Source organism: Crocodylus porosus, unplaced genomic scaffold (assembly GCF_001723895.1).
Source record: "Crocodylus porosus isolate Cpor-Errol unplaced genomic scaffold, CroPor_comp1, whole genome shotgun sequence".
NCBI lineage: Eukaryota > Metazoa > Chordata > Crocodylia > Crocodylidae > Crocodylus > Crocodylus porosus.
Genome location: NW_017728931.1, coordinates 35,251,365 through 35,275,993, shown reverse-complemented (window position 1 = coordinate 35,275,993; position 24,629 = coordinate 35,251,365). Strand labels below are relative to the sequence as shown.

Here is a 24,629-nt window from a genome sequence, read left to right as displayed (position 1 = left end):
GCAAGAGGAGACTGAGGGGGGATCTTGTGGCTGCCTACAACCTTATCAGGGGCCAGCAGCAGGGACTCAGGGAAAGTCTGTTCACCAGGGCCCCCCTTGGAGTTACCAGGAACAATGGCCACAAGCTGAGGGAGAATAGTTTTAGGTTAGATGTTAGAAGAACTACTTCACTGTAAGGGTGGCCAGAGCCTGGAATAGGCTCGCCAGAGAGGTGGTGCTCTCACCTTCCCTGGAAATCTTCAAGAGGAGACTGGATAGGCACCTGGGTGGGGTCTTATGACCCCTCCCACTCCCACTGCTCATTCCTGCCCATGGCAGGGGGTCGGACTCGATGATCTGTCTTGGTCCCTTCTGACTCATTGGTTCTATGATTCTAAGACCCTATAAATTTACAGAATTTAGTACAAGCAGCTGGAAAAAAATGTATATCTTCCTGAGCTACAGTGAGATTATATATGGCCAGACTCATTAAAGGTATCAGGATTCCAAGGGACTAGATTAGTTTCTTTAGTCTTCTTGACAGAATAGTTTACCAAGAGAAGTGATGTAGGGATACTGTCTGCCATCCTTTAAGAGAAGAAATAGTAGCGTTCTGTTTATTCCATATTCCAGCAGAAGAGGTAGATTTGAAACAGATCAGGCACTTTCATATGCAGTCAAACATAAGACCAAAAACCTTTTGGAGTGTGTCCCCATGAGCACGCATGTGCAGGGGTGTGTGCTCCCTGCAGGACAAATAGCAGCACATATTTGTGCCACTGCTATTTTTCCCCAGGTACACCCTTGCACACACACTCCGGTGCATGGCAAATTGTACCAGGTAATGTATGAGAGGCTGGGGCTAGCCCCAGAACCCTTCCTGGGGATCTGGGGGCCTCTTGGGGCAGCAGCAGTGGTGATCTAGGTGCTTGGAGCCTGGCTGGCAGCCAGAACGTGGCTCTGGCTGGCCAGGCTCCCTTTCTGGTGGTCACACTGCAGCTACATGCCACACTGCTTTTCTTAGCAGCGTTTTTTGTGACACTGGAATCTCTTTGGGATACACCTTTGTTGCTTCTAGTAAAGTTGAAGCATAGTTTCTGTTGGTATTCAGTTCATCTAACTATATTACCTCCTGGTGGCCTTTCACCAATTGATGTTTGACAGTGTCCTCTCAGCAAGAAAGCCACTTAGTGATAATTTGTTCCCAATCTCAGTCAAAATATATTGTACCTTATAGTCTGTCCTTAAAGTAGTCTGTTTATAGGCTTCTTTCCAAAAGAGCTTTAAACAATAGGAATTCTTGTGATAAATAAGAATTTCTATTAGGTTTAATTTTTATCCGTTCAATATATCAATCATTCTGCTGTTCTGTTATTATTCCTCCTCTTGATTCTGCTGGATAAAAAGGCTGCAGGTTTAACTAGAGACAGTTCTCTGCAGAGTATATAAGAAAGAGAGTATTGGAGGGTTTCTCAGGGTAGGAGCCTGCAGATAATTCTTCTACTAAGCAGGGAAAGCAAAGGCCCAGTACAGTTGAAGATTAGAATACGATCTGCTTCTGGAATTTGACTTCTGTAACACTGTCAAGTTCTACTTCCTAAATTGTTTTGTAAATTGATTTTCTCTGGCCTTTCTGTTCTACTTACCTTTCCCTTTCTGTACTTGGACTTTGTTGTAAAATCTGGGTTTCTCTGGCTTCAGGAAACCAAGCCTACTGTCCCCACATCTTAAAGTACCTCTGGGACTTCTTTTTGGCATGCATACAAAAGACCAGTTAAATTTTCAGAAGCTGTTAAATCAACACACATTATTTTTGTTGGCATGTCTTATAAATGCCATGGAACAGTGAGGAGCAGTATAACAAAATGATGAGGACCTTTGGGAAGGAGATGTTCACAAGTGGGAGTGTTAATTTACCATATTTACTCAAATATAAGGTGACCCTTACTAGAAGACCCCTCCTCCATATTAATTACATAATAAACAGAAACTATACATTCGTTATAATTTTCCAGGTATAAAATCTAATTATTGGAGGTTTGCTTTGAATTTGTCCCTCTTGCACTGCTCTAGCAGGGGAAAATAAATGGCGGGAGGGAGGGGGGGGGGTTCAGGCCCTTTGCCCCCCTCCCAACTTCTTCCCCCTGCACCTCTTTCCCCCACTCCTTATTGTCAGACCCTGCTCTCCCTGAGCACTTGGAAGCAAGGGGCAAATTTGAAAACACTGACTCTGAAATAAATGTGCCTCTAGTAATTTGCATATAGGCAAATTACTATGGATACCCATAGATTTAGTTAATTCAGAATTGATGTATTTTACCTTTTTTGAAACTGCTGTAAGTTTTAGCACAGGTACTCCATAAACCACTTTTAAGCAGCACTTTTGTACCTACTTATATATAGTACAAACTATGCACGATACTTGTCCAAAGTTAAAGGGCTCATGATTTACCATATAGCTCATTGGGCTGGGCCCCAGCAAGACCAACAGCATTTCAAGCCATAGTGAACCCTATAGTTCAGCACTGTTCAGTATGTGTGTGTACTTAGATGCCCCCCCCCAACTCCCAAAGAATCTATGTGCTATTTAGCCCCCACTCATGATGAACTAGATATTCTTGTCACAAGTCCTGGGATCCTTCAAGTATTAATATGCAGATGAAGCCCAGGGCAACTTGGTCTGGCTTCACCTCATGGAGGGCACAGCCACACTAATCATATACATAAGGCTGAGAGGGAGGATGACAGAAGGTTTCTGGGTGAACTCTTTGGGGCCCCATTTTGTGATGTTTGCCAGAAATCTTAAGGCTGGGGAAGAAGCAGGAATCACTGGAAATGCACAGTGCAGCTGTGGGGGTAAAGAAGTCTAAATGTATTCAATGTAGTGGCTCACCATGTCTTGAAAAAAGTCTCAGTGCTGAGGGGGACTGAGCACAATGAGCCATACCATATATCATATTCAGATGGGCTGCACTAACTTATCCTAGTGGTAGGTTCATACACAAACACGCGCATGCACACACAGTTCCCATCAGCATGTTGCCCAGTATGGGCCATGTGTTTTATAGTCATGCTCAGTGTTGGAATTAAACTATGCCTTTAATCAACTTCATAGTTGCTTTCCATTGCTGAATGTATTCTGCTTTTAGCATCAGTTTAATGATAGATAGTGTATTTAATAAGGTTTCCTTGTATGTGAATATAAGATGAGGTGCTTTACCTTCACCCCCCTGCCATGCTGAGTGGCGGGGGGCGGCAGGCTCATCTTATATTCAAGTAAATATAGTAATTCACTATCTCTCCATTTGAACAAAGGTGGCTCCTTGACAGAACATTGACTGGTCTTTAGCTATCAGACGTGTGGCTCAAACACAAAGCTAAATTAAGGTGAGAAATGCTACACTGTGGAATAGTCTTTTGAAACCAGCACTGTGATGTGGTGTGGGTTTTTTGTGATTCAATTTTTAAATACCTTTTTTAACTATACATTTGTTTTTGATTAAACTTGTTAAGCTTCTGATAAACTAGGATTTATGGCAATAGCCCAAAAAGGCAACTAAACTCTGCCCTCTCAGGTCAAAGAGGGGGCCATAGAACCCAGAAATCAACAGCTTCCAGTGCAATATATATATATGGGCGAGAGTGAAGGTCATGCCATGTGGCGAGAAGAGTGGCTTCTTAGGTGGAAGCTAAACAGAGACCCAGACAGCACCCACACCCATTGCTTTCAGGAGGAGTTGGTGATCAACACCCATATGAATTTTTCTTGGAAGTGTGGACAGAGAAGAGACTTGAAGAAGTTCAGACAATATCAAAGAAACCTTATACCCAAGAGGCTGCTCAGTGCTCCTCAAGGTTTTAATTGTCTGCTCATAGAGAAAGGAAATCCAACATTATGTCACCATAGCAGTCATCTTGTGCTATGATTTTGTTAACTTGTAAACTTAGCAAGGAAAACAAAGGGCAAGATAGTTGCCTGGGATACCTATAAAGAAAATAAGGTGCTGTAAGAAATGGCGTTAGTGATGCAGCAGGAAGTTGGGCACTTTTTTGTGAGTTAGGGTAGTAAGGGTATAGACTGAAGTCAATATCAGATGATACGGATATGTGTTGCTGTATGATTACATGCTCCTGTAGTGATAGAAGTGTCACCGATTCAACACTATTTCATTCAGGTTTAAAGTTACAGTGAAAGGAGTTAAAAGTTGCATTTGTCCCTAGGCTCAGGTCTCCAGCCTCGTGGAGCAGAAAAGCAGCAGGATGCTGCTGCAAGAGAAGGTGTCATGGCCAAGACTTGGGTCCGCCTTTCCTTCAAACACTGCAATTTTATATGGCATGCAAGAATCCAAAGCCCTTAATTTGGTAGCTGCTGCAGGATCAGGAAGGTCTTAACCCTGCTCTCGGTGGTAACATCTCCTGTCACCTCTGTATCCCATGTAACTGAAAGCTTGAGTCCTATCACACCTCCTTTACTGAGCAGCCAAGGCTTGCATGTCACACACAGTGGCTACCTGTGATGCACGTACTGTGTGTTGGCCACCCCTGTTTTATTGCTTTCTGGCACTTGGCCCTAGACTTAAAAAGAGAAACAAAGTAAAATGATTTCTTGTAAATACTCTAAACTAGTGTGGAAGAACACTGCTGTGCTCTTGCTGAGTACAGGGTCTTCAGCAAGGGAGTCTCAGGATTGAGAGGGTCCCATGTTTTTTATCAACTGCAAAAGTTTTATTTTTAAGGCAGCAGCTGAAACGGATACCTTTACCTTGTGATAGACTCAGCTGAGGCACTTCAGATGCCTTCAGTGATGAGTTTGCATGTACCAAATGGCAGTTTCAGGGCCCACACTTCCATGCAACAGAACAAGCAGGGCCTGAAGATGGAGCAGTATTCTGGCATATGCAAGACCTCATGAAGTGGCTGCCTGTAGGCCAGGTGCTGTCTTCAGAGTATCACAGGGGGGTCTCCTGGAACAGTCTGCTCCCCCTTCACTGGGCATCCCTAGCAAGAGCTCTCTTAATGCGGTTGCCCCCATTCACACCCTCAGGGTCCAGCTGGGCAGTACCCACAGGTGTTGGGTGATTCCATGGGGGAGTGGGTGGAAGTGTCCCTGAAGGTTGCCTCTGGGGCAGTGACACCCCATGATGTCCTGGTCTTAGGACTCCGTGTGAGGTAGTAATGTTGAAATCCTAGGTCCAGGTGTAACTGGAGTGGGGGTGGCTGTGGCACTCTGGGTGGAGGGCTCAGTGTGGGCCAGCACTGGGCATATAGAGCTAGATGAGGGGTGACCTGTTCTATTTCTGGGGGCACCTGTCACAGAGCTTGGCAAGGGGCAGTGATCAGGCCAGTCTCACTCTGCAGTCCCCGGACTTGGAGCTGTTTCCACCCAGCCCCTCTAGTGGCCTTCGTGTGCCACACATAGTTGCCACTCCTGTCCTGCATGCAGTTTAATTTATGTCCAGTAATTAAGTATTTGATACTTTTCTGGTCCAAAGCAAATGCAGCTAGTCTGTCAGGAGTAGCAGCTGCAACAACAGTGGACTGTCCTGTGGGTGGTGGTAACGCTTCACCAATAAAGGTCTAGCTACATGCTCTCTCTCTAACATAGCTAACTGATAGCATGTTGACGACTTACTTTTTTCAATGTAAGAAGTTTTTCTAGGCAGCTAAATCAAATGAATGGAACTAACTCTTTGTACTGCATATGCATAGAATCTGTGGGTTTTTTCCCCTAGGATTTTAGAGCATTCAATCCTTATGAGAAATATAACCTCTCTGTGTGTGCATGTGTATGTGTATTTTATCTGAAGTCATAAATTCTGTAAGGCAGTGAATGTGTTAGTACTGTGGTAATGCACTATAAATTTACAGTGTTGCATAGAAGATTTTAAAAATATTTTATGGGATTTTAAGCACCTAAGTATGTAGAAAAATATGTTTTGAAAAGAATCTGAATGAGAAAAGATGAATGATAATCAGATTGCCATCTGCATTTTTTTCTGTGTTTAAAGTTGATGTGTTGTCATGGTTACAGACTTGATGCATTTTAAAAGTTACTGTACCTGGTTGCAGCACCACACTTTATTATTGAATGCCTATCAAGACAAGTAAAGAAAAAGTATTTGTTGTCTGACGTTTATAGTGTGTCCACATAGAAAATAGTCATAAAGCTCCACACTGTTGCCAGCTAGAGTGCTGCTCAGACATAGATTCTCTTCCTGGTCATTTTTAAACCTTTACAATTATTTAATTTCTGCAAACATGCTAACGACACAGGCTTTTTAAAAATAGGAGTATTCCTTTACTATAATTATCTGTTGCATGTTCCAATTGGTATGGATTGCGGGGATTTTTGCCTTCGTCTGTAGCAGGGGGCATGTGATACTTCTTTGCGTCCCTCAAGCATATTTTAATAACCCTAGCAGCAGCAGGACAATGGCTGCTGTTGTTTCCCTGCCTTGCTTTAGGATTACTTTAGGTTTCACTTCAGAACTGTGGCTTAGATTTTGTGGTTTGAGGTGCTGGGTATGAAAAAAAAAATGGTGGGAAGACTACGCTAAAGATATTCAACATCTCACTGACACCTACAATATGTGCAGTTTTATAGCAGCTAGGGTCAGGAGGGACCTGAACAGATCATATTGCCTGACCCCCTTTCTTCTACAGTCTAAACCATCTACGGTCTGCGCACTTAGGGTCCCCCTTGAGATCTAAGGAGGGAGGAGACCTGATCAAGGAAAGAGGATTCATCAATGCCCGTTGGAAGGAGCATTTTGAAGATCTTCTCAGCTGAGGCTCTGTTGTTGATGAAAGTGCTTTCAGCTCCATCTCACAACACCCGGTCAGAGATGATCTTGGAATCCCTCCAACCTTTGATGAAATGAGGAAATCCATCAAGCAGATGAAGAATGACAAGGTATCTGGAGCAGATGGAATCATTGTGGAAATCTTAAAGCATTGGGGAGAGAAGCTCACATCACAGCTTCATTCCCTCACCTTGAGGATCTGGAATGATGAGGAAATCCCAGACAACCTCATGCGTGCCATGATTGTGACAGTCTTCAAGAAAGGAGACAAGTACAACTAGAAACTACAGAGGGATCACCTTGCTGTCCATCACAGGAAAGATCATTGTGAGAACCCTCCTGAACCATCTCCTTCCACTTGCTGAAGAAGTCATCCCAGAAACTCGGTGTAGGTTTAGGGCATCAAGAGGCACAACTGACATGATCTTCACAGCTCACCAGCTGAAGGAGAAATGCCAGTAAAAACATAAGCCTCTCTATATGGCCTTCTTTGACCTTATGAAACTTTCAGTTGTCAGCTGAGAAGTGTTGTGGAGGGTCCTTCTGAAGTACGGATGCCCTCCAAAATTTGTCACCATTCTCTGCCTGCTACACTGTGTGTGAACAGTGGTCCTCAGCAATGGATCTATCATAGATCCCTTTGAGGTTAAAATAAGGAGTTAAGCAAGGCTGTGTCATCGCTTTAACATTCTTCTCAGTATTCCTTGCCACAGTGCTACATCTGACCACCAATAAGCTTCCAGTTGGACTGGGGCTAACCTTCCAGATGAATGGTAAGCTGTTTAACATCAGCTGACTCTGAGCCAAAACCAAGACCACCCTGACTTCAGTCACTGAGCTCCAGTACTCTGATGATGCTGTAATGTGTACTCACTCAGAAGCAGACTCACGCAATTGTCTATGTCTTTACCGAGGCATACAATAAAATGGGACTGACACTTAACATTCAGAAGACTAAGGTTCTCCACCAACAAGGTCCTAATGAACAATCCCCAGCTTCTGTAATCCAGAACCATGGTGAGTCTCTGGAGAAGATTGAGTATTTTCCATACCTTGGAGGCCATCATTCACAGAAGGCTGACATCAATAAAGAAATCCAACATTGCCTCAAATGTACAAGTGCAGCCTTTGGTCACCTGAAGAAATGGGTGTTCAAAGAGCACAACATCAGATCCAAAACCAAGCTCAAGGTTTATTAAACAGTCATGATCCCCACCTTGCTGTACAGAGCTGAGACATGGCCAACGTGCAGGAGACATCTAAAGTTGTTGCAGAAGTACAGTCAGCATGGCCTGTAGAAGGACCTCTAAATCCAGTGGGAAGACAGATGCATCAATGTTAGCATACTCTTGCAAGCAAAGACCATGAATACTGAGATGGTGATCATATAACATCAACTTCATTTGGGCCAGCCATGTCATCCAGATGTCCAATTCCAGACTCCTGAAGCAGGTTTTATTCTCCCAGCTCAGACAAGGCGTACACTCAAGAGGAGGGCAGATAAAGCATTTCAGGGACATCCTTAAGACCAACTTTAAAAAAAATACTATCGCCCAGGACCACCCCAAATGGAGGAAGAGTCTGCTGCAGGGATCTCAGTACTTTGAAACCTCATGACAACAACAGGAAATGGAAAAGCATGAGCTGCAGAAACAGCATGTCTCAGAACAAATCAAGAATCCAGCACTACCCACCCGCATGGAAACATATGTTGGCTTCAGTAGACTCTGTGCATCCCAGATAGGCCTTATCAGCCATCTTCAGACCCACAAATAAGACAATAATGGAAGACAATCATTCTTGACTGTGAGGGCTTGCCAAAGAAGACACTCCTGTACACAATATGTGGGCTAATTTTTTAGCAAGGCTTACTATTTTGGCTTGGGCTCCATGCAACAGGCTCTGTGTCAAAAATCTATTTAATCAGTCTGCTCTTCGAAAGAGATTTTTGGAGTCTGCAGGTACCTATTTTAACCAGTAGTGTGAGTTCATTAATCCTTGTAGTCCAGATTGCTCGAGCAGATTGTGATAACAAGGGATAGTTTTCCAGCTGATAAATCAAGTTATGCAAATATATCAAAATTAATCTATACATCTACATTTAATGGAATGTAGGAACTGACTCAGTATATCAAAATAAACCCACATGTTGGGTTTATTTTTTTTCATTTGCTATTAAAATTAGCTCTAATTTTGATGTCTGTTTTACAGTACAAACAAAACTGTAGTTCAGTGTAGTGCCAGGTAAATTGTTTAACCACTGAGCAAGTCTGCTTTCAAAGTAGTCTCTAGTACCAAAATGTGGTATTAGCCCAGAACAGGCTACCAGCTTTATTACTGCATATAAGAAATATCCTGGGTCAGATCAGCTTTTTGGAAAAGGCATTAATTAGTTATGCCAAAGATTCTTTAACATAATTTGCAAAGGATAACCCCTTCCCGATCCCTCAATGTACCTTCTTTTGTTGAGAAGTCCTACAAGAGATATTTCTGGAGGTCAGCAGCACTGTTCTGTTCTCAGCAATGACTCAAGTCTATGCAGTGCCAAAGAAAATGTACTACCTACAGTTTTCCCAGTCCCACCTAATTCACATAACCTAGAGATGGAATACAAAATCCTTACATGACAACAGAGTCAAAATTGTTTCTGATTTGTTCTAAGTGTATTTCAGAAATGCCTTCAAAAGGCACTCTTCTCCCTCTGTGTGAGCGGGTGTGTGATGCACCAAAGAGGGAAAGGTAGTTTGTGATTCTCTTTTCTAAACAATAAATTAAAGAGCTCTTTATGCTGGTTGTATGATATTTGGGGAGGAGGCTTGTGACTAAAGAATCAGTCTTTTTCTTCCAGAGTCCCAACTCCAGATATAAGTATGGAGAAAATGGCTGAGGAAGCAAAGCTGGCCTATTTTGTTTTGATTGGACCAAAAAGTTTAGATTTAAATTCTCTATAGTCAGGAGACATGGATTAAAGAGTCTGTAATTAGGTTCAATACTCCATGTGTCTTAATGCCCAGAAAGGCCAAACCTTTTCTGCAGGCAATAGTAGTTGCCAGGACCATCAAGAATAATTCACAGACATAAGTGAAAAAGGAAATTACGCACACTTTCTGAAATACTATGATATATCTTTCTTGTCCCCATAAGAGAAGAGGGGGGAAATCCCACAAAATCTAGTAAACAAAGGTTAGGAAGAAAAAGCTTTGCTGCTGGAATTCATATTTGATCCTGTATATTTTAGTTGTATTTCATTTTTTTTAATTCCTCCTTTTTTCCATCTTTACCTTGGATAAAGTATGGTGGTACCCAAGCCAGTATGAGCTGTTTCTTTAGTTTATATGGTCTACCTGTTTATGCAGTCTAGTATGCAACTCACCCTAACTAGTCACCAGCAGTTCAGCAGCTCCTACTAATGTAACAGTTTTAAGTTTTTTTCAATATAGTGATACAGACAGAGATTATTTCAGGAATTTACAGTTGTTTCTCTTAATAGAGGTAAGTAAAATGATCATGTTGACACTTGAGGAAAATTTGTAGACTCCTATAGTATGAATGGGATTGTTTCTGGACTTTCCACCAATTTTAGGCCCAAGGCACCTAAGAATCAAAATCACTGAAAAGTGAATATTCTGAGCTGGGCTGTGAGTGTGTGTTCTTTCTTTTACAGGCAAGTCAAAGACCAAAATAAGAAAGTAGCAAACCTGAAGCACAAAGAACAAGTAGAGAAAAAGAAGAGTGCACAGATGTTAGAAGAGGCCAGGCGGAGGGAGGACAATCTCAATGACAGTTCCCAACAACTTCAGGTAACATGAAAATATATGTTGGAAGGATACAGCTGATACAGTCTTCTTTTCCTTCTCTCTCTGCTTTACCTGCTGCCTGCCTTTTGGACATATTTCATAATAAAAGAAATGTTTTGTGTTTAGCATAACAGTTTTACCCCACAGAACTTAGCTGATACCAACCTCTGACGGCCTATGACCCATGTTTCTTCTGCAGCTTTATCCATTTTTTGTAAGTAAAAATATAGGGATTCAGCTGTTCTCTAAAGGGGGCACAAATTATTTTACCATATGGGAATTGAAATTGGTATGTTGATTTCTTCTTAGTTGCCATTTCTAAGAACTTGTCTTTCATTTTTCTGGGACATTTTCACAAAGCTTTGAACCTTATTCTGCTGCCTTTTCTCCATTAAGTGAAGAGTGAGAAGCACACTTACATCAGTATTGCTGTGGCAATAGAATTGTATTGTGGATTACCTGGATGTTCCTGTTTTCTTACCCAGAGCTTCCACTTAGCAATGAATATTACTCATACTCCTCATCAGCTCCAGATATGCTCAAATATATGTCACATATTTCCCTTTACCTATGAAATCACTGTGATCTCACCACCTGTCATGACTGTGTTATCTCTAGCCTCCCCCACAGTGGTATTAGCGAAATAAAAGCATAGGTTTGAAACCAAGTGAAATATTTTTCCACGTGCTGAATTTTGATAAGAGCATCAGAAGTTATGTCAAACAGTAAACAATTAGGTGTTGGCATGTTACTTGCTAAGCTATTACCATGCAAGGACTATAGAGAATAGAGTTGTTCAAACTGTTTTAAATATTTTAATTGCTTTAGTGTAACAAAGTAATTCCAGTTAAAAAAACAAACAAACAAAAACTCCCTTTTTCTTTCCTGGATAACAGAGATACTGTGAAGAAATAGTCTGCCTTTTTAGATTCTTAAATATTTTTATTTTGAACTGTTTATTTTTAACTTTTTTGCTTTACTTGATATAATTGCTTTAATGTTAACCAGATTTTTATTATTGGCAGGTATTTGATATTACTTAACTAATAAAAACTTACGACAGAATTGTAGTATATTACTGGAAGTTAAATTCCCTACTTAAACAGGCAGTTCTTTGCTCTAGTCTGTGGAAACTTGGTGGGATAGTTTCAACTCTTCAAATGGTGTAGAAAGAACCACAGAAACATGTCTGTGTGCAACATTCTTGGCCACACCATCTTGTGGTTTCTCCTTCAGTGCCAGCCTTGTATGCAGTGCACCATTACTGAAAGGGTTAAGTTCCAAGTGCAGAGAATGATTTCATGACTCTAGACTTTTAAAAGCCTGGCATGTTGGATTCTGCAGCAGCTAATGGGGTCTGTGGACACAATGCTACAGAAATCCACAAAGCCTTAATTATGTGACAACTTATATTCAAACAACACAATTCTTTTTGCATTAGAATGATTTTTTCTCACTTGGTTTCCTTCTTTTTGGCACTACTTCTTTCTGCTTTCCTCCTCTTCTCGTGCAAAGAAACACATGAGGAAAAAGTAGGCTAAAATGTGTTCTTTATTCTAGTTCTAGGCTTTTCATTTACAAGTTAAAATTGATGGCATTTTTGGACAGAAAATGACACTATTCATTGATGATTGGTTTTCTATGCAGAATTTTTTCCTCTGTGAATTCACCACCAAAGTTTACATGCTTGGTAATTATCAGTCAAACACATTTTCATCCCAAGCACTCACATTACTGAGGATTTGTATAGTGTTGGTGAGGACATCAAGAAACACACTTTTGCTCAGAAATCAAGCATCGGGGCAAGGAAAGATGCTTCTTTCTGTCTAAAATTGTCTAAGAATTGTATAGTATCTTTTACAGAGAACTGTGGTCTTACTCATCCTGTAAGCAGTTAGATTAGTCTTCCTTAGTCTTGTTACATAATATTTGTGCAATAGAGAGACCACCAGCAATATTTTTCTAAAAATATTGTAGAAAATGTGAAGTAGCATTGTTCACCTGTTCAGATGTAAAATTAGAATCTTAATATAAGTAACTAGTTAAATCCATGAGCTAGCAATAACTTACCAACTTCCTGTTCTGAGAAAGAAATGTTTCTATTTTACCCCTGTGAGCTCATATTAAGTAAGGTTTTCATAGGTTAAACAGACACCAAAAGTTCACTGAAACCAAGCCATTAGTTATCTGTGTGCCCTCTTCCTATTCAGCTCACTGTCACCTAGGATACTATCTTTACATTTGGGTGGGCTTATATTTTAAAGACTCTGCAGGTTCACAGAAGGCTGGAGGGAATGCTTTCTTTCAGGGATGAAAAAAGTCTTTAGCCTCTACTGAAAATATCAGACTAAGGTAAAATATGGAGTGTTTAATGACAAGTGACAGCGCCAATAAAAGCCCCTTCCTTTGGAAGAACTCTCCTCTTGCAGCCTCTCTTTCTCTTTCTCTTAGACTAACATTTTTGTTTTCTGAAAGTAAATTTACCAAATGTTGCATTTTGATTAATTTTCTGGGGAGACCTATCTTTCTTCTGAGTCTGTAAGGGGCATTACATGCTAATGGATTAAAAAATAAAATTAAACCCAGGAGGAAAATAGATACTTTATATACATGCATTGTGGGGTTTCAGTCAGGACACACAAGCACCAATTTCAGATAATTTTGGTCATGCTTAAAAACATGATCTCCACGTTCCTGTGCTGGTCATCTGCAATCCAACCGAATAAACATGCCTCCAAGCATATATTCCACTCCTTCTGTCTCCATCCCTAACAGGCATGTGGTTTCTTTCTTCCTGAGTCCAGTAACAAAGTATTCGTTTATTCAGGGAGCTCGGATGATGGAAATTTGGCATTTTGAGGAGTGGGGGGAGAACCGGGGGAAGAATGAAAACCATAATGTCTCAATTTTAGTGAACTGGATAAATGTATTTCTAAATTTGTCTCTCCCTTCTGGGTTCCCTTAAAACCACAATTCTCCAGAGATTTGTGAGGTTAACGAGTATCTGACCTATAAACAGGATGACAAAATAGCCTGGTAAGCCACTGTAGAAAAGGACAACATATAAAACTTGTTTCAAGAAACTGACAGATCAGCTACTGACTTATTGAAAAACAACTATAAACACAGGAAATACTATCTTGTCCTGGAAAGATAACATGGTGAAATTTCATGAAATATTAAATAGACATTCATGAGTTAATATCTGAGGGAAGAATGGATATTCTCTTGACCCTGCTGCTCCGGGACTGTGGAAGTTTTCTGATAAAATTAAAAGGACATTGTTGCATTTCAGTCCTCTAGCATTGCACCCATATTGTATTTTACATGCCCAACATCCTCTAAGTAACCGTGGTCACTGCACAGTTATTAGCTTTCATATTACAATAAGGAGTGTGTCTAGACTTTGGAAACTCAAGTGAAGTAAATGATGAGGACAACATAGTTTCTGTTTGAAGTTCCAAAGGAAAGGTGTAAATCATTAGTCATTTGCAATGAAGATTTTGGAGCCATAGTTATAGAATCGCTTCCATGCCATTTAACTCAGCTTTAACATTTTCAAAACCTCCTCCAACATAAAAACTAGCCTGCTTGAAACCAGTACTGTAGCCATTTTTATGTTCTAGTACTCAGATTATTCATTTGACTTACTTTTTGAGTATGCTATTATGTAGTTATTTTTTGTCTGATTTAATACAAAAGTTAATTTTGAAGCTATATTGTCAAGAAAATTAAATTCAAGATTTGCTGTAAGCAATACTATGCCTCATTGGTTTCAAAACCCAATTTATTGTTTCTCATAGGCTGCTGACAGAAGTTCAGTTAAAGGCATGATGGGGTCTGCTTCCCAATCCCGGCAGTCATGCCTCCTGTCGTACCACATGTGCGTGGCAGAAGGCGTGATTGTGGGATTGGGGATCAAAACATAATCTTGCTTTGTTGCTGGTGCATCAATGACTGGGAGGCCAGTCAGCTGATCTAGTGTTCCCAGCCCCAGGAGCACACCAGCCACTTATTCAATTTAAGGTGGAATGGGAAATGACCACAAAAGTATTATACATAACACGCATAATAATGTTGTGGCTTATTCCCTGTTTTATTGCACTATTAATTGCATGAATGTGGCCATATTACTACTCAAGATGTGATAAATTTGTTAAAGTAGCCCCTAAACTGTTCCCTCCCAGGATACACACAGAATAGAACAGGAATGATGAATAAACAGTCCAACTTCATGTTTCTTTTATGCAATTTACATATTGAAATAAGCACAACAGGGGAGGAGAAGTAACATACAGGTTGATATATTCTAAATATGAACTTCTTCAGGAAAAAAAGTTTCCATGGTTCTTATATTTTAATATTTGTCATTGCATAGCACAAAAGGTGGGATGAAGAGAAAAACATAATTTACTGGACTAGTTTGAGAGCAAGAGCATAGTACAGTTGTCTAATATGAAATATCTTTTCATTTGAGGACTATGTTATAGAATTCCAGTTCTTAACAAATTTAATTTCATACACTGGAAACAGAGGAGTCATAAACCTCTGTTTAAAAACAAGTTTCTGCCATTTTCCTTGCAGAGTGAGTGCAAAGTGTAATTTGATTCCAAGAAACATCATAAGAGCTCCAACAGGTCACTTAAGACTAATTGAGAGGTGTATACAGAGGAGGGAACTTCTGAGGTCCACATCTCAAGGCTCCTTATTCACGCAGTTTCCTTGTGGACCTACTGCTGTTTATAGAAGTGAAGAACCCCTACTTACCATAAGGAGGTTCACCAGGGTGTTTCTTTATCCCCACTGACCTTTAGGGTTTTCTCTGTGGTTCTGTTACCCGCCCCCCTTATTCCTCCCATCCTCTTTAAGCCTTCCATAAGGAAGTTTGATATTCCTCTGCAGGGAGAGAGTGCAAGGTAATTTGGGTGCCTCACTACAGAGACACAGGCTTAACTTTGCTATTTCCTTGTTTTAGAACATTTGAGAGATATGTTGTTTGTTTGTTTTTTTAAGCTAACGTTCTTATAAACTGGCAGCATCTTTATCTTTAGTTTTAACAAGTCTTTAAAAAGTCTGAATATTTCTGTTAATGTTTATAGGGTTGCATGTCAAGAAACAAAGCAAAAATATTACCTTTTCGAGGGAAGAATGCTCTGTCAAAATGCTAAAGGAATTTCTCTTTCTTTTATGCACGCAGGTTGGTCAGATGTATTATTAAAGACTATAGGTATTGGTTTTCCCTTCCTCCAAAGCATAACAGGCACTCTGGAATGCCAAGATAGATGGCCTTTTTTATTTGATATGACAGTTCTTGTACACAAATGGAATCTGTCATTTCTAGGTGATTGATGTTTATGGCATTAAAAAGGTTATTAAGGGATTACCTCCTCTTTTATTAGATCAGAAGATAGCACCCTATAGAGAAGGCTTGCTACTGTAACCTCTACAGAAGCTTATCCTGAGAACACAGCTAACATTTAGAATGGGGCAGTGGATCCCCTGATAGACACTTTTGCACTTGTTTAATTTTTTTCACTGTGTAGTTTCATTTAGAACAGGTTTGAAAATACACACACACACACACGCACACAGGTGAGACTAAGTCATCTTTGCTTCCTTGTGGCAAACATTAAAAATAATCCATTTGATTCTTGCTTTCCAAATTGTGTAAAAGTACTCTGCAGTTTTGAAAACACTGCTTGCCATATTTACTCCTTGGCAAACTCTTATTTTATACCAGAATTAGGCTGCACTTCAAGTATCACAGTGCTTCCTAATTATACATTGATATTCTGATTGGGAAAAAGCCACTAGGAACCTTGAGATCTTTTAAAAGAGGAAAGAAGGTTCCATGCCTCTTTGCATGGCTTTGTGCTCAGCCAGGGATAGCGTTCTCCAGGACACTACCTCAGGTGTACTCAGCTGCCTACTTGGCAGAGAAGCACATTGGTGCCCTTTACAAGCAAGAGATTAAGAATTGTGAAGACAGCACTGCTGACTGTGTGCCAACAACCTCAGCCACTAGTTACTTTTTTTTTTCCAGATTAGTATCTGAGTTCAAAATCTTTTGCTAAAAACTGTCAGAGAGATTAATGTGACTGTTGACAACATACTGTGGCTCCTGTGAGCGAATCTCCTGAGACTAGAAAGCATTGAGAGCTAGGTTTAAGCAAAACAATAGAATTACATTAAAGGGCAAAACCAGATTTTTTCCATTTCGGTGTTTTGTTTCATGAGCTTGAGACATGGCAATAAATTTGCATTTTCTCTTCCTCTGTTTTTTTCTTTTTTTAAACTTTTTTTTCAGTGTTTTGAATTTTTTCCCTATGGAGACAAAAATGTTCATTTTCCTGCCATGAATTCGAGAATGCCATTACATAAGACAGTGAGTGCTCTGCTTTCTATTTGATGTGACCACTGAGAGGGGAGATAGTGAATAGCTTGCCTAAAGAAGAGTTTGGAATCCATGCTTTTAAACTCTTTCTATTAAACATGTTTTTTTATTTTGAGCTTTTATTTTCTGTAAACAAGTGGATAGATAATTCATTTAAATTTTTTAACGTAATTGATTTGCAAGTGGTAATAAATGAAAGCAATCACATAGCAGCATAAAAATCCTATCTGAAAGGAAAACTACCTGTGGTAGAAATTCCATACTTGAATAAAAAGAATATAGTACTAGAATTGTACTTCCAACTACCTGATCAGGAAGGTAAAGGGGATTATGAAATGCTTAGGGAAATTAGAGAAGCTGCTAAAATGGGAGAAGTAATAATAATGGGAGACTTCAGCTAGCCTCATATAAACTGGATACGCACCTTATCAGAGCAAGATGGAAAGACTGCTTTCTAAAACAATTCATCTTAGAACCACAAGAGGAGAAGCAATTCTAGACCTTATCCTGAATAACACCCAGGACCTGATTCAAGATGTATTTGTGGGTGATCCACTCTGTCATAGCAACTGTAACATAAGCACATTCAATGTTCTAGCGAGGGGGAGTAAGCTAAAAAAGTCCACCATGCCAATATATAATTTTAGGAAGGGAAATAACACAAAAATGAGTAAGATGGTTAGAAAGAAGTTTAAAGGAACAGTCAAAAATGTAAAAAGCCTACAAGCAATTTGGAAGCTGTTTAAAAATACCATGTTAGAAGCCCAGGAAAAATGTATACCACAAATCAAAAACAGTAGCAACTGAATTAATAAAACCCCTGTATGGTTTAATAGAGTTCAGGAGTCCATTCAAGGCAAAAAGGCATTCCTCAAAAAATAGAAGACAAGCCCAAATGAGGAAAACAGGAAAGCCCACAAACTCTGGCAGGTCAAATGTAAAAGTGAAATAGTTTCATAGGAAATAGCGCAGCCCAAAAAAAGAATTTGAAGAGCATCTAGCAAAAGAGCCTAAAATTAATCATACATTTTTAATGCATCAGAATCAGGAAGGCAGGTAGCAAATCAGTGGGACTATTAGATAACCAAGGTGTACAGGTGTACTTAGCGATGATAAAGTAGAGAAGCTAAATGAATTATTTGCATCGGTGTTTCCTGCAGAAGATACAGGGGAATTTCTTGTACCAGATCAATACTTTTTAGTAAATTGGTCTGAAGAGTTAGACCACTTTGAAGTGACAAAAGAAGTTGTTTTAGAACAAACTGATAAATACTAATAAGTAACTAGGACCACAAGGCATTCACATGAGAGTTCTGAAGGAACTCAAAGGTGAAATTGCAGAACTGCTGGAAATAGTATGCATCCTTATCCTTACAAATGGCTTCTGTGCCAGAAGACTAGTGGGTGCCAACATAACATGCATCTCAAACTGCTGGAGAGGAGCCACAGAAAGATCTCACCAAGCTAAATGAGCAGGCACAAAAAATGACAGATGAACTTCAGTATTGACAAGTCAAAGGTCATGCACATGGGGAAAAATAACCTGAACTAAGTAAGTACTCAGTGCAAGTTTCTGAACTAGTTGTTACACCTCTGGAAAGAGGTCTTGGAGTCGCAGTGGATGGTTCTCCAAAAATATCAGCTCAGTGTACAGCAGCAACCAAAAAAGCCAATAAAATGTTGGACATAAGAAGGAAATTGAAAACAAAATGGGGAGCACATCATCATGTGGTTATGCAAAACCATAGTGCACCCACATCTTGAACATTGTGTACAGTTCTGGTCCCCACGTCTCAAAAAAGATGTAATAGAATTAGAAAAGCTAGAGATAAGGGCAGCCAAATGATGAGGGGCATGGAGCAGTTGCCATACCAGTAGAGACCCCCAAAAGGTAAAGACTCTTCAGTTTGAGAAGGAGAAGGCTGAGGAAGGATATGATAGGGGTCTATAAAATCATGAAGGCTGTGGACAAAAAGAACAGGGAACTGTTATTCACCAAGTCCCAGAATACTGGAACTAGTGGGCACCTACTGAAATGAGTGTTTAACAGGTTTAAAACTAACAAGAGAAAGTACTTGTTTATGTGACACTTCACAGTGGCAGAACACCCTTGTGGATTTCAAAATTTTGGGCTAGAGCACAAGAGTTATTGAGTAGGGGTCTCCAGAATTTGCAGTGGAAGTGTGTGATACAGAAGGTTCTTTAATCTTGGAGTTTCCCCTGCGAAATCTGAGAAAAGAATATAATTTGATACCAGGGAAGGAAAATAATTATTTAAGTTTAGAGGCACTGCTGAGACAGGAATGGCTGATGTAAACTGTCCATGAATCAATGTAGGTTGGAAATTAGCAGAAGATTTTTAACTATCAGAGCTGTGTGTCATGGATTTACCCCAGTCAGAGTTACTTCTAGGAGTTCACAGTGTGGAACGCATAGATATTCTCCTGAATTAGGTTTACTCTTGTGTTTAGTCTCCAGTTGTAGCTAGTGACACTGCTGTTCAATTCTATTGTTCTCATATCTGTTTTGTTATACTCTTTGATATAAATGTAATTTTGATGCATCTTTCTATTTCAGCCAAGGTCGTGTCAGTATCACAGTAATTAACTTGAGCAGCCCTCAACTGTTCACACTTAGAAAAGTTAATGGCTGAGAATTTTACTTGGGTTGTTTAATGGTGCTCTGTCGGGACATGGCACAGGGAGCCTGGGTCTCACCAGGCAATGATAAAGTAATATTTTAAAAGAAGAGTTAGAAGCTTGACACTTGGCTAGTCAAACTGTCATACAAGAGAGGGACATAGGCGAATCTATATGTTTAAAAGGAATGTAAATTTGTCGCAGGGCTGCATACTGGCTCCCACATTGTTTAACATATACTTCTCATTCCTGCTTCAACACGCATTCTGTAATGGTTGAGAGGGTGATTATCTCAGCACCAGACATGATGGAGGACAGCTTAACATTGCAAGGTTCAGAGCTAAGGCAACGGTGGAGGAAATCATTGCAAGGGACCTGTTGTTTGCAGATGATGCAGCCCTTGTGACTCAGTGTTGATGCCCATTACCAAGTTCTCAGGCTGCAAGATCTTGGGGCTAGCAGTAAGATTGCACCAAGGCTCTTCAGAACCGGTTCCAGATAATCACCCTAGTTAGTACTCATCTGAATGTTGTTGATCAGCTTTTCTGCCTTGGCTGTACTGTTACCAGCAATGTAAACCTTGATATTGAGCTGACTAGTAGAATCAGCAAAGCAGCCAGGAACTTTAGTCTTTTACAAGTCAGAGCCTAAAATAATAACACATTGTCAACTAAAGTGAAAACTAGGGGTGTGTGAAACAGTCAGTATTTTATTCGAATTTGGCCCAATTTGGGGACAGTGATTTGATTCACTGTCCTAATTCAATTCAGCTGAATCTGAAGATTCGATTCTGATTCGGAGAATCAGTGATTCGGCCATAGATGCAGGTTTATATGTTTTTTATACGTACCTCCAGGTACTAGGCGCAGTTCGTGAATGCTGAGATGGTGGGGCAGATGCAGCATCCCACAAGAGCACAGGGGGGGTTCCCTGCATGCTCAGCAGTGGACCTGGAAGTGGACCAGAAGTATGCTGAGCTGGGGGGGAAGGGGGAAGGGTCTCCCGGACATGGACCCGGAAGTAGACCAGAAGTACTTCTGGTCCACTTCCGCATCCACTGCTGCTGAGTGCACGGGGGACCCTCCTGTGCTCCCGTAGGATGCTTCATCCGCCCCACTATCTCAGTGTTCGTGAGCCATGCCTGATACCTCAAGGTACATAGAAAAAACATATAAAGCAGTGTCTGTGGCCAAATTGTCAAATCTCTTCAAATAGATTGGAGCAATTAAAGGGTCTCCTGATTCAATTCGGATTCAGAGATTCGGCCGCTGAATCGAGCTGAATCTCCCCCGAATTGAATCGGCGACCAAAGCTTCGCACAGCCCTAGTGAAAATTCGTATTTATAAGACATATGTTTTATCCGCTCTTCTGTGTGGCTCAGAAACAGGGACAACGTACGCTAAACATTCAGAAAACTAAACAGCTTTCATGTCAGATGCCTGCATAAAATTCTTTGAATAAGATGGCAAGACAGGGTAACAAATGTGAAAGTGTTAAATCATGCTGGTATGTCTTCCATGAGAATGTTGATTAGTAAGAAAAGACTCAGATGGATTGATCATGTCAAGCAAATGCCAGATCACAGGATCCCAAAGAATGTGCTGTACTCTGAAGCTCATGAAGGGTCTAGAAGGAGAGGCAGACTGCTGCACAGATTTCAGGATGCTTGCAAAGATGACTTATCATCCTTGTCACAGGGGCACTCTGGTGCCCTGTTCCTATGATGAGAGAACTGGTGTTGGTTGCCGCGGCAACCGCAGTGGGTCAGCTGACCAGAAGGGGGCTGGGCCTGGCCTTTATAAACAGCCCAGGCAGAAGCCTGGCCAGCAGTTCCCTTCTGGTAGCCTGAGGAGCCAGAGCCCTGCAGCAGAGTCGAGCATAGCAGCCTGAACACCGAAACAGCTGCACCATGGTATTGGGGGAGAGAACCCTAACGGGGAGATTTCGCAGGAAGGCCGGGTGGGCCTAGATTGTATGTTACAGCCAGGAGACTTATTGTTGTGTTACAGCCAATTGGCTTATGGTTCTGTTTAGTTATGGTTACACCGGAGCACCAGATGAGGCTGTAGGGGTGGAGGAGGCCTCATTAGGAGCTCCCCAGTAAAGTGGGGTGCTCCCAGCGCTGGAGAGGGTGCTGCACTTTGGGGGATGTCCCGGCCCAGAGAGATAGTATCGGGAAAGCTCAGTAGGACTCCACAGTAGTGGAGGCCCCGGTGCCAGCCGGGCACCGTAGTTTAGGGGTGCAATACCCCAACCCTGAGAAGGGGAACAGATGCTTTTGGAGGGACCAGGCACAGCTAAGGCCACCTGAGCCCCAATTGCTAAGAGCACTAGTGTGGGCACCAGCCAGACGTCATGTTAAGACCCAGGGGGCATACGTGAAGCGAAACCCAGGGTGAGGTGCTGTTATAAAGACGAGCCCAGTGAGGGCGAGTGCGCGGTCAGAAAGCCCGGGGAGGGTGAGTGCATGGAGAGACAAGACCCAGGGGGGGCACCGTCTGTATGCGGAGGAGCCCCAGGAAGGGGCGAGCATATTGAGCGGGCCTATGAGGGGCAGATGTATTGAGCAGGCCCGAGGGCTAACAAGCGGGGCGCCAGTCAGGGCGCAGAGAGCAGAGGGGTGCCGGTTGCGTGACAAGCCTGGGGGCGCCAGTCAGGGCGCAGGAAGGAAACTGACCAGACAACGTCCGGTACATTGGCGAGGCTTGGGGTGTGCTACAGGGGAGGTTGGAGGCATGCATAGCCCATAAGGCTGGGGTGCACCTGTCACTCCATATAGAGCAGGGGACAAGATTAACATAGCACCGTGTCCAAGGGGACAGAGGGCAGCCTCCTTTATAAAGTTTAGACAACATCAAAGACGTGGCGAGTGTGAAAAAGGGTGCTGAATCGCCTGCTTGGCATGATAGGGGGCGTTAGGGAGATCACGGCCGCTCCTAGGTCCCCGCGTCATGACAATCCTTTGCAACCCCAGCCATGACTGTTACTGCTGCTTTTCTGTGCTGCTTAGCTGTAGTGTTGCGTGGGTAAGTTAAGTTCCCCACTGCAGTACTCCAGTACAAGTGGAGCCCTGCACTGGTGAGGCTCCTCTCACCCACCAAATGCTGCCAAGGTCCCAGTTCCACAGGCCATATTCAGTTCACAAGCCATACGTTTCCAATCCCTGTTCTAGGTCATTTTCAAGACATTTGAACTGGTAGTTGTCTCATTTTACCCATGCTTAAAAATCAATTTTAACAGTTCTTTGCCAATATCATGGTCAGATCCATGTTTCTGATTCAGGTTAGGATTCTGAATGTTTAAATCAAAGCAAGCGAGCAGGGCAGCAATCTTAATTCTCTCCGTTTTTTCTGAACAATTGTCCCTAATATTTTTAAGACTCTTATAGTTCTTCAAAATCATTTAGTAGTGCCACTGAAAACATAAACATCTTTAAATTCAACATCAAGAACATCAAATGGATACTGGTGGCATTCCTAAATTGTCTGGAAAGGATTACGGGCCCATCTGCAGTTCCATTCAAGTTTTTGAAAAAACTTTGGATCAGATCCCAAGAGAACAATTTTTAACCAAAAAGGCTATCAGAATCCTTTCAGTTATAGATAAACAGGATTTCTCTGTTCTCTGCCAAAGCAACCCAGAGAATATGCTGTCTGTTTGGCCAAAATAATTGCAGCACATCTTTTATGCTTACTATAAGTAACATCTATTTATTTAAACAAAAGAACACCTTTGTCTTACAGGGGTATTAGAATGAACGGTGTGACATTAATAGTATGGTTATTAAATTACTTGCCAGAAGTCTGACAACAGCTTATGTAATAAATGACTGTTTGAGCTAATAAAGATTGACATCAGTATTTTATAATCATTGCTATATGCTAGTGCATGATTATAAAATTTGTACATTTATTTTTAAAATGTATCTTTCACATATCTTCATGTTTTTAACAGTTGAAGTAATTCTGATCTCTGCACTGCCTGGATAAGATATTGAGGGAAGAGAAGATGCATTTTAATGTTTAAAACAAAACATTTCCTTAAGATTAAAATACAGTTCTGGTTTGTATATGAATCCTGTCTTTGCATTGGAAGGATTTTGTGTTTTGTTTTTATTTTTCTTGAAATGGACTTCACCGATGTATCTGGCTTCAGTATTTCCCAGTAAGCATGAGGGTCATTGGCAATTTACTTTTGACCTGACAAATTATTCTAATGAACTCTTTTTGGGATAGTTAGAGAGCAAGGATGTGTATGATGAAGTTGAGTCAGCAGATTCTTTGCTGTGTAAACATTTCAGTTGTACTGTATTATCATACCACCAGGTATTTTATTTTACATTTAAGTATGAGAGCAGTCACTCAGTTTTGTTTATAAAGGGCCATTTCAGAAGGGCAGTATTGGGTGCAGATAGTATCAAAGGGGCTTGTGGACTTCATTTGGCCCTACAAGTGATCATTTGGGAACCCCTTTATTATAGGAAAGCAAGATGGGAAAGGGAGGATGATTTCTTAGCTATATTTCCATGTCTGTTTCTTCAAGTCCTTTCTTCTTGTTGAATGTTTGGATTGGAAGTAGGCAGAGGAAGATGCATCTTAAAGCTGCTGTGTGATGCATGGGTAGAATGATGATGACAAGACTGACATTAAGAGGCAGAGTTCCAAGGGAGAAGTGAAGTATCAGGGGAGTTGCTTATGGGTTCAAACTTCTTGTTAATATTTTTAAAATGAAGTTACTTACAGCTGCCACTGATTTTGCCCCAATCCCACAGGAGGTTTTGGTTCTGAGTCACACTGCTGATTTATGCATAATGTAGAGACCTTTTTGTAGTAGCCTTGCCCTGTTTAATCTTCTACAAAAACAAAATTGCAGACTCCTTTTGCCATGACTCACTTCAAAACATTTTAGTGCCTATGTATCCAGCATTGATTGCCGTTAGGCAATGCAGTGAACCAATATGTAGCAATCTGCAACAGCTAAAGTACAGTGGTATCCTGTGTTAGCATCCTGTGTAAA

The 24,629-nt window shown here is 41.1% G+C and overlaps 1 protein-coding gene across 6 annotated transcripts in view; it reads left to right on the top strand.

The window, feature by feature from the left end:
* Positions 1–24,629, top strand: part of ERC1 (ELKS/RAB6-interacting/CAST family member 1) — a 467,579-nt gene that overhangs the window by 240,484 nt on the left and 202,466 nt on the right. For all 6 annotated transcript variants that reach the window (XM_019544570.1, XM_019544571.1, XM_019544569.1 and 3 more), the window contains one exon: positions 10,447–10,582. In XM_019544570.1, coding sequence (XP_019400115.1) covers positions 10,447–10,582 — 136 coding nt within the window. The remainder of the gene's footprint in view (positions 1–10,446; positions 10,583–24,629) is intronic.